Source organism: Thunnus albacares, chromosome 19 (assembly GCF_914725855.1).
Source record: "Thunnus albacares chromosome 19, fThuAlb1.1, whole genome shotgun sequence".
Lineage (NCBI taxonomy): Eukaryota > Metazoa > Chordata > Actinopteri > Scombriformes > Scombridae > Thunnus > Thunnus albacares.
Genome location: NC_058124.1, coordinates 19602921 through 19614429, shown reverse-complemented (window position 1 = coordinate 19614429; position 11509 = coordinate 19602921). Strand labels below are relative to the sequence as shown.

The following is an 11509-nucleotide window of genomic DNA, read 5'->3' as shown; positions in this document are numbered from 1 at the left end:
TTGCAACAAGAACTGTTCCATCTACCAGCGGGCGTTTGCTATAAATCACCGAGTCCGGAGCGCAGTCAGAAAGTGATGGATGGTGTCGCGGGTCACCAGGAAAAAAAAAAAAAAAACCTCTGCATCCGCTCAAACGCCTCTGTCATGTCTGTCATTTGATCAGAGGGGATATTATGCAAAGCTATCATTGAGTGTTTCAACACAGATGGAAGATGGTTTACCCAAAACGTGCCAGGCAGTTGGTTGTTTATAGTGGGGGCGGCTCGTGTGCGCTGGAAACTAGTCTGTTCTTGATTTGTGCCTTTTATCAACATTTGAGTTCTCAACATTGCCGAGCACTGTCTGTCCCACGACTTGTTATTTCCAGTAGACAGGCAGCAATAGCAGACGTGCGCGGGGCCCCGAAACAGCCCCGCCGTCATACACTGGATGAGTCACAGCTTCCATTCTTCTTATTATTATTATTATGACATCCCCCGGTTTTTTTTTTTTTTCATCTTTGTGTTTGGACACTGTTGCTAAGGCAACGACGCATGACCACTTCCTGTTTTTTGGGATTATTTATCAGTGATTGGCTGTATCACGTAATCAACAGTGATATCTGTTGATCTGTTAAGGACTCGGTCAAAGCCCAGCTGTCCTGATGCCTTCTCCTCCCTCCTACCTTGTAATTAACAGAAGACTTTTATAGAGGTCACAAATGAAATAGATAAATGCCAATTTTGTAAGAATGATTTATAAAAAAAAATAAATAAACTCATATTTGATGATAAAAAGCAAATCTCTATGTGGTCTTTGTTAACAGGTTGTGTTTACTGTGTTGTACAAGATTATTCCAGTTGGAGAGATATACAACCTGAGAAATAATAATGATGTTCAATGAAAACTGATCTCAGACTTGTCTCCAAGCTTCTCAAACAATTAGGGCCGGGTATCAAATCAATCATTTTTTTTGATATCAACTGAAATATGTCTATATCAGCAAACAAAAATTGTCATCAAATGTCTGGTCAGATCAATAATCTTGTTTAATTGTGCTTTGTTCAGAGCCCAACCGATTTCTGAGGCCAACCGATCAATATCTGAGGGTTAAAAATGCTCTAACGATATATTAATAGATATTGTTGATCTATTAAAGAATTGTTACCTTGAAAGGTGCTGCGGGGACTATGTCAGAAAGCCCATTACATTCATTAACTTAGCTATTTAAAAGTGAAAACCTTGTAGAAGTTCCCATATGAGTATCCATTTCTAATTGAACTAAATAAATTAAATAAACTGATACATCTGTGATAAATTAATATCGGCTAATATTATCCACAGCTTAGGTTCCTGATCTGAATCAACATCTGTCTAATTTTAGACTATTTTCAGCAAAGTTCTTGTATGGCTGCTTATGTTTAGACTACACTCAACATTTGGGAACTTCCAACACAGGCTTCTTTTGGGGTTGTGAAGACAAACATGTTTGTATTTCTCAGAGAAAAGCATTTTTTTTAAAGTACAGTTTTGCTATCGATACCAAAACTCAAAACCTTTTAAACAATTACTAAACCATGACCAACATCCTGTTTTTGGCTACAAAAGATCAAATGTGTTAAATGTGACGAGCACAAACGCAGAGTCAGTGCTGACTCAAGGGGTTTTTTTTTTTTTTTCCTTGGGTAGCAAGCATTTGTCTCAGACATCTTAACCAAAACATAAGGTTTTGGTATCAGATCATCAGAGTCAAGAACCAGGTTTTTTTCTAGACTTACTATTTTAACAGAGAGCAACTTCCGAGTCTCACTACACTATAGCGTCAGTATCACTCTCTCCACCTAATGTATGTACAGTATAAGTATAAAAAAACACCCATTTCCCCTGAACAATATCACTGTAGATACATGAGAAGAGAATATATCTAATACTAGGACTGATGGTTTGTGTCGGTGCGTCTTTCCTTTTGTGTGCACACAGTAAACATCAGTGTACATTTGTATTCGCTTCATCGTGTGTGCACGGACAACTACTCAACCTCTCACCTCTGTCTCGGCTGAATGAGAACACACTCCATTTGTACAGTAATAATAGTCCTTCAATGCTGCGTTGCCCTCAGAGATATAATAACCACCCCTGTATTAGACCACTGAGGAGGGGTTTATTAGTCACTACTCAGAGCATTGATTTTTTTTTTTTACTCTACTGAAAGCCTCTTCGCTGCTCCAATGCTGCTTGTGTCCTTCCACATCTCCCTGAGGACAATAGCTTCATAACACATCTTAGATATGATCCTGGCTTTGCTCTGAATTATTAAACGCACCCATATCAGACACTGATATTCTCATGCATATCTGTGACCTGACAGTGATGCCATATAAATGTGTGTGTGTGTGTGTGTGTGCGCACATGTACTCAGATTTTAGCTCATTTTTCATGTTTGTGTTGAATGAGGTCCTTTGTGGATTATTCTCTCTCTCTCTCTCTAACTCCCTCTTTCTTTTCTCGTCTATAAATTATGGGGTTTTTTTGAAGTGCAGGCAAAAAACACAAAATACCAACATTTATTAAGCATCCAGAGGAGGAAATTGGTCCTAAATGGCCAAAAAAATCACTCATTTTTGGTTGTACTTTTAGGCCTTGGAGTCCTATCTCTGCTAATATTTATGAGAGCTCCAGAGGTTTTAGGAGATCCTTGGAGATGGTGTTCAGACAGATGTTCATTGATGAGTTTGAGTACATATTTTAAGATGCTATTTTGGCAAAAAAAACAAACAATTTTTTGAAAGACTTTGCACTGATGATTAATTTAAAAAAGCGTTCTCTCTCCTCAACCAAGGTCCTCGCGATTTTACAGCAACAGGAAAAATGCTTTGTGACAATTTTGGGTCATTAATTTCTGCAGTAATAACCCAAAGTTTGATTGCTTCTACAGCTCCTCAGATAATGTGCAGATTCATTTATTTCCAAACCACTCAGCACCAAGTCATCAAAAAACCATCTGCATTCAAGCAAACTGTAGGTTTATTCATTTAAATATTGATTAATTCATTTAAAATTAACGATGGTTGCGTTATAGCTGAGAAATAGTTGTAAAATGTTACGGTGTATTTCCCAACACTGTGTGACCTAATAATTTTCCCACCTGCGAGGGCACATCCGTTAACGAGAGGTGTAGTTGAAAGTTGAATTGGACGGTAGAAGAGAAGATAAATTTCATGCCCGCAGCCCTGTTTGCAGCATCATCACTGCATGATTAGATACAGGAAGCGTCAAAAGATGTGATTGGATAAGGCTGACGTGTTTCACACAGCTGGATCAAATGATCTACTATTTTAAAAACTATATACATTTATTGTTTAAGCTACATGAGTGACTTTCCAGTGTTTACCACTATCAATAGTAAGTAAGTAAACACAGGAGCGGACTTTACTGGGCCACTGCCTAGGGCCCCAAACTACTATACATTTATTATGATGTTTAAATATGAAACCTAGAAAATGATGTTACTACTCTATCTCATTATACCCTTAAATTACTTACAAAAAGCCCCCAAAGAACTTTAAAAAAAAAAACATTATCAATGTGTGACACCGACGCAGAAACCCCGCGAGGTAACGTGTGATTCAACACAACATCAAACGGTGAAACAGAGTTATCACGGTGCACGTTTTAAAAGAAAAAAATGAGGAAAAGTGAAGCAATCATTGTAAAGCTCACAAAGGCAATCTGCTTTTCAGTTGTTCAGTTACTTACACGTTCCTGTCGCATCGACTCATTTGTTAGATGACGGAAGCACCGACGCTCTTCCTCTCATGAAGACAGACAAAGAGAATGATGATAATACAAGAAAAAAACTGCATTCGATGAAGAGAGAGTGTCAACTAGTAGCCTATAAAAGAGGAAAACTGCTTTCAGGACAGAGGAAGACAATGTGCAGCGACATGCTGCTCCCAGAGATGAAGAAGTATTCAGATTTTAACAATACTGCAGTATAGAAATACTTCATTACAAGTCAAAGTCCTGCATTTAAAGTTGTATTTGTGTTATATTAGCTATATTATATGTTACATGTATTATTATAACAGACACATACCTTATAAGCAACATTTGATTGTTAATTTTAACTATCTGATATACTGCTGGGTAGTTTAATCTATAATGATGCGTCATATTTTATTAGTTCATATATTTTGTATCGATAATTTTAACCTGTACCATATGGTGAAAAGTAACCAAGTACATTTACTCAAGTATTATCCTTACAGTTATGAGGTACATGTACTTTAATATTTCCATTTTATGCGACTGTATACTTCTACTAGGATGATTCATTTCCTTCTATTTCAGAGGGAAACTTGTCATTCTGCTACATTTATCTGATGGCTCGTTACTGGTTACCTTACAGGTTCAGACTTTACACACAAAATATATGATCAACAAATAAAATATGACACTATCCATCAGTTTATAAAGCAGTTTATATGAGCTCCACCTTGAACAAACGTTAAGTTAATGTAAGTACATTGTGCTAATAATACTTTTGAATTTTTACCTGAGTCAATTTTTGAATGCAGGACTTTTACTTTTAACAGACTATGTTTAGTGTGGTATTAATAATTCAAAGTTTTGAATAGGCTGCTTCTTCTAGACAAAGGGTCATGACTGACTTTACTCCGGGGCGGATTTAGTGATTTGGGGGCAAATACAGATTTACGCTATAAATTACTTTTGGCATCAAATTTTTGTGTAATTAACCCAGACAACTCAGTTGCTCTGTCAGTATTCATCTTAACACATTCATTTTTTTTCTGCATTTTGAATTTAACGTGTTAAACTTCAACAGCGGATGTCATAATTTTTACTTTGCGGCTCAAGAGTGTCGTAAAACAGCAAAATCACACTCTCCCCTCGGAGTCGTCCTCTTTGTTTAAAGTCAGTGTAGGAAGCTTCACAACTAATTCTCCTGTTCTATTCTGAGGTAGGAGTGTTATTAGGTTAACTTTCAACTCAATTCCTAAGAGCGATTCTGAGATGCTTCATAAATACGGGCCAGATACACAACAGATAGATGAAAAAAAAATACAGCACAAAGCGGCATTGACTTTTTAAAAATCACAGCAAGATTTATACTGTAGTTCAGCAGAATCTTTAACAAGGCATCGTAATGAAATGTCAAGTCCAATCAGAGCAAAGCATTGATGAATTTACATGAAATAACCAATACAAATAAAAAGCAGAAGCAATACAATAGAAATAAGACTCAGGTTTTTTTGCCACAGTGTATGTCTTTCTTATTAAAGTTCAGAGGGACCATAAATGTCGGACTTGAGACAATTCTAATACTATGAAATAGTAACAGATGAACAGAATATGAGGATTAAATAGAATATATTGATGTGCCTCTATAGGCATAAACCCTAAATTGAGCTAGTACCTACAAATAGATAAAACAATATATCAACTCTTCAGATGAATTCAAAGTCATAACGCTGATTGAAATGTAGAATATCGAGGTAGACAGACTATTTTCTGCCATCGCCCGCAATGATGTCACCAGCAACCTCCCATCCCAGTCTTCAGTGGGCTTGCTCCTCACCTCTCTGCGGTTGTCGAGCCCTTTCATCTTCATTTTGTCTCCTTTCCTTTTCCTTCTATTGGTTCACTACTTCTTCTTCAGGAAATGGGTTGATATTGCCAAAGCGCCCCCATTTCATCTGTAAAGTGCAGCCTCATCCAGTCTGTGGTACCCTGTCACACGTTCCAGTTAACGACCATATCTTCCTGTCCGTTATTTGTAGTGAATGTGCGTGCATATGTGTGTGTGTGTGTGTGTGTGTGTTATATATATATATATATATATATATATATATATATATATATATATATATGAGTGAATATGGTTCAGCTCCTGACGGCCAGCATGGAGTTGATCTCCCAGATGAGGTTGCGGAGTTGGTCCATGATCTGCTTCAGCTGCTGGTTCTTCTGCTTCAGTTTCTGCAGGAAAAATTACAACATCAACAAAAAAAAAAAACTTAACATATATTCAGATCCAAAAGAAACAACAACTATGAACATTTTTTTATCTGCTGACACAATTAAACTACAGGGATTTTTTTTTTTTTTTTAATTTATGTTGCACATAATACTGGTATTGAAAAGCAGCTGCTGTACTGTACTGAACGCATTTTTCCCACCAGCGTCATGCTGTCATCACAGCATAAAATTCACACTTCCCACCACACATTCTTGTAAAATATAATTTACTTAACCATATTACAACAGATTCCAGATGTACTCTCTGTCCTAATGACTTTGCTGTTTTGCTGCTGGCATGAGAAAATGAACGAGGAGGTTTTGCACAGCAGGATTTCCTGTGAGAAAGATGCCTCAGATTCCCTTCTTCAATCTTAGTCCAAGTCACACTGAAAACAATATAAACCAAGAATAATAACTGTTGTATTTAAGCAATGAATTCGAACTTTTTTGAATGTGTCAAGGTTTTCATGCTTTGGCAGTGTTTAAAAAAAAAACACTTCAAGGATAAGTCAAAGGGCTGCGACTATTATTTTCACTATCATTTATTCATTTCGTTTATATATTATTGTCTATAAAACGTCAGAAAATGGTGAAACTTTTTTCTAAGCCCAAGAGACAACATCAAATGTCTTGTTTTCCACTAAATAAATCAGAAAATATTCACATTTAAGATGCTAGAACAAGAGAATTTCAGTATTTTATTCTTGACTCAAAATATTTGATCCATTCAGCCTTCATCAATCAAATATATATAGTTTTCTTAATGTCAAAATTCCATAAAAATACCAAAAGCAACAATGAGAGTTTCCTACTAACAAGTATTAGCCAATGCCTGATGATGAAGCTTATTCCTCCGTGCCACAAATCGTCCAGTCCAAGAATGTATTATTTAAAACATATAAAAAAGTCACACTGTTGCTCTACTGCACTGGGTAACACTTTTTTGTTAATTATGTACACGGGCACTGTAGTTTATTTCAAAATCAGCCCCACATTCACTGTCCCCATGCTGTAAATACTCACTAAATACACCAAAATGTATATGAATTTGCAGCTGATTTACTCTTGAGTAACATTTGCTACAAACTATGATGCCAAGCTGATGAAAATATATATTCATGACCTATTTTTAAAGCAGGGATGAATGGAGCTGACAGAGTAGGGAAGGCAGAAAGTATTGAAAGACAGACTAACACATGTTGGTTCTGGTCTTTTCATGGGATTTGTTGACAATACTAAACATATAGAATAACACCGGCCTTATCCTTCAACTGTATGTTCAGGGTTTGAATGGGACAAGGATTAATAAAACTTTGAAAGCCACATTTCACTTCAGGTATTTTCTTCTACTCACATACAATAGCCAAAGTTTTCCCCCCTCACCTGCCTGCTAACCCCTCCCCAAACACTGCGTACTTCAGTTGACTTCATCAATCGTAGCCTCCGCTAATCACTAAACTAACACATCTGGCCGGTTTCAGGGGTGCGCAGGTACATCACAGAGGAGCAAACAACCCAATCTCCCTGTCAGTCACTCGGAGGCTTTGAGCGCTGATTGCCTCTGAATGCGCTACCCAGATCTCTAAGTCAACAGCTGCCGTGGACTGAAGTACCTCATTGCCCGAGCTTTATACATAAACAAATAATGTCTCCTGAGCTGCTACTGCTGCTGCTGCTGGAGAGACAGAATAAATACAATTAAAAAAAAAAAAAAAAATTAAAAAAAAAACAGGTACAGCTGCCAAATCTGTGCTGCCTTTGAACAGTAAAACATCTACATTTGGAGGTTCGGGCAAATTTAGCAACAGCAGTACATCACAGCTACTTGCTCAGCTTCTTTTCTTCTGATAGATAGCCAGAAAGAGAGAGAGAGAGAGAGAGAGAGAGAGAGAAAAGAGCTCCTTCACTCAGGAGCTACTGTATCTGCAGTGCAGTGAAATCTATTAAGATTAAATCCATCTCACTCTCTCGGTAACACTCCTTTAGCCATGACTAATTACCAGCCATTTTTGCAGTGCAGATAACACCTTGAGCAATCGATTTCACACAGCTCTCTTAATATCAACTGTTTAGCTGATTGTCCTTGAAGATATTCCAGAGTGGAACATTTGGAAGCCTTCCAGTCTCTCTCACTCTCTCTCTCTCTGGGGGGCTCTCACTGCTTCTCATGCTCTCTCGAATCCTTTCTTTCTCCTGTATCTTCCTTCCCCTCTTTCTATCTCTCTCTTTTAGACTTTCACTTTGAATCAGAGAGTATGTGTGTGTGTGTGTGTGTGTGTGTGTGTGTGGATATGTCTGTGTGTGTCTATCACATGGGATATGCCTCATTACGCTGACGAGCGAGTCTTGAAATAACTTGGTCATTTACTCAGTATTAATGAGATGATACCCTAAGCCTTTGTAATTTCAGTCAAACACTTTTTAAACACAGAATGTGACATTTGACCGTTTTTAACAGTGACGATTTTTTTTTTTTTTTTTTTTTTTAGTACATGAAGCTTTTAAAAAGAACTGCACCCACAGATATGTTTCTCATCTCAGTTTTCCAGCGTAAACGGATAGATTTGGCTTCAAAGACAAAATTTGTTACTTTTGAATCCAGATTCTTCTGCAAAAAAAAAAAAATCTAGTCTCTGCTTTCTGTGAAACCAGACATGAAATTTCACATTTTTCACAGTGGAAATAAGACTTTGGAGGCAGCGAAGCCTTCACGGCACCTTCATTATAAAAGGCAGACTGGCATATCTTGATATATGAATAACAAGACTGCTATTATCACCGAAATTATTCCACAACCTCAGGGAGATATAATTCCATTCATAACCTCATAATTAGCGTAACTCTAATCCTTCACACCTATAATACGATGTTTGTAAAAAAAAAAAGGATATACTACAGAGAATAAAGCTGAGGAAAGGAGCTCTGAACTGTTTTTTTGTCAGAATTGCAAGGCTCTCACGCACACATACACGCACAAAAACACGTCTTCAGGAATCCTGCGGATGCACTACCTCATTTCTTGGGCTGCCACTCAACGGCCGGGGCCCACAATAATGTTTTGATGCCTTTTCAATCCGCAGTAGGCCTCTTCTGACACGCTCTGACACTGCATCAGCCTCGGCAGGGTGGCCAGTCAACAACTCATGAAAGTAAACAAGGAAGCGCTGTCTGAGATCCTGTCTCCAAAGGCCTCCTGCAGACTGGCAGACTGCCTACCTGCTTCACATAACCTGGAAATGCTGGCAGATGTCGGCGGATTGGCGAAGGAGAGAGTGGAAAAGCACAGTGACCCGAGGTGGAATGAAAACGGAGAATGGCATGCACACAGGAGACGAAGGGTGAGCGAAAATGTGAGTGTGTACGTGAGTGTCTGAGTGTTTCTGGACGAGTGTTTATTTGTGTGTGTGAACTTGTAAACGTGTTTGCGTGGGGGTGAGCATGAGGGTGTGGCTGCATGAAAAAAAATTACATTTTGCTTATTCATTTTTCTCACCAAGAGTTCGATGAGAAGGTCAGAACCACTCTTGTGTGTGTACGGTATGAAGCTTAGCACAAAGACCGGACACAGGGGGGAACAGTTAAGCCTTCTTTGTCCAAATGTAACAAAACATTTGCCAAACAAAACATCTACAACTCACTAATTAAAGGACCAATGTGTAGGATTTAGTGTCATCTAGCAGTGAGGTTGCAGATTGTAACCAAATTAATACCCCTCCCCTGCCCTTCCCCTTCAAAGTGTGTAGGAGAATCTACTGTGGCCATGACACTTGTGAAAAATGTGAAAGGCTCTCTGTGAAAGCCAGTGTTTGGTTTGTCTGTTCTGGGCTACTGTAGAAAAATGGCGGTGCAATATGTTGGTCGAAGAGGACCCGCTCCATATGTAGATATAAAGGGCTCATTCTTGGTAACGAAAACATAACAATTCTTATTTTCAGGTGATTATGCACTAATTAAAACATCCTTATGAATATTATTTTCCATTTCTGCCAAAGGATCCCCCTAAATCTTACACACTGGTCCTTTAACACATTATATGATGTCTAAAAAGACATGTAAAAATGACAAGTTGTGGTTTACAGGGGTTTATGTGTGTTTATTTTTTGGTCAGGTGTAGTGACTGCTTGGGATCTGGTCATCACCGTGAGGTTGCCAGGAATCCTGGGAAGACTCCAGGAAGTCAATGCTCCCGAACAAGAAATATTCCTGCATGTAACCACCACATGAAAACACAAATTGTCATTTTGACACCTTGGTTTTCTTTCCAAATGACATACAAAGTGTTAATTAGTGAGCTTCAGAGGTGGTGGTAAATAGATTTTGGACAGAGCCAGACTAGCTTTGTCCCCTGTTTTGAGTCTTTATGCTAAGCTAAGCTAACTGGCTGCTAGCTGTAGAGTTTAATATTTTAGTTTAAGACATAAGAGTGGTATCCATCCTCTAACTCTCAGGAAGAAAGTAGAGAGTCGTATTTCCAAACATGTCAAACTATTCCTTTAATATGTGTGTTCAGGTGTGTGCAATCTGCTAGCTGAAAAGAAAGGTCATATAAAGCAACAACAACGGGAAGCTCTTATGGCACATCTGGGCAGAGGACAGGCCAGGGTGAGATCTACTTTTCAATCTCACAGAGACAGTTTAGCTGCAATCAAACCAGGCTACGTGTAAAAGTAAAAGTCACGTGGACTCATAAGTAGTTTGTTTATTGGACAGAGTTTTGGCGACCTGTCATCTCGACAGATTAAACATTTTTGGCAACGGGGAGTCGAAAACAAATCCGATTCCAGTGCCTGTAACTTAAGCTAAAGCATGATGGACACGTCTGCTGTAATTTACCTCTTCTTCATATCCAGTGAATAAATGATTGATGAATATGAACACAGTGGAACACTGGAGTCACACTGCAGTTTGACCTAAATTCATCTTGTTGTATAACAGGTTTTTCGAAGCTTGTGAAACTGTGGCTTATCAGGTGTCATCATGTCTAGTTTTATTTCATTTTTAATTCTTTAACTAAATTTCTCTGTAAATTACTTTGGTGAACACAAGTTGTTTTTAATTGTGTCCCATAAATAAACAGTCTTGCACTTCTACATTAAGGTAGATTACCATTTTTCACTTTTCAGTAAGTAACAGCAACAGTAAGTATAAAACCCTCAATTCTTCCTTTGTCCTCTGTTCTTCCTTAAAGGAAAAAGATCCAATATATCTTCAGAGTTGCAGGCCGAGGAGATATAGACCTGTTATGGAATGACTCATTAGTATCTGCAGCTTTCTTCTGATCTGATCCCTTAATGACCATCAACTTTCACTATCAGTTTTGGATCCTAGCGATAAAACCACAGATTACACAAAGATGGGTAATGCAGATCTGAGAAATGATTAGATGTACAAGTATAGGACAGTGTCTCCATCATTAGCCAAAGAACAATTGCAAAAAGGGACGACGAGTTCTTTAGTACCAGGACGGATGACAGTTTGTTTAAATGAC

At 38.1% G+C, this 11509-nt stretch overlaps 1 protein-coding gene across 3 annotated transcripts in view; it reads right to left on the bottom strand.

Moving 5' to 3' along the window:
* Positions 1-5079: 5079 nt before the first annotated feature.
* Positions 5080-11509, bottom strand: part of med30 (mediator complex subunit 30) — a 38766-nt gene continuing 32336 nt past the window's right edge. Inside the window, exons 5-6 of one of the 3 annotated variants that reach the window (XM_044335187.1) lie at positions 5855-5979; positions 5080-5822 (exon numbers count right to left, since the gene is read on the bottom strand). In XM_044335187.1, coding sequence (XP_044191122.1) covers positions 5884-5979 — 96 coding nt within the window. In that variant the 3' untranslated portion in view covers positions 5080-5822; positions 5855-5883. Of the gene's footprint in view, positions 5980-11509 lie in introns of all 3 variants that reach the window. The other 2 variants (XM_044335188.1, XM_044335186.1) reach the window with 2 other exon arrangements.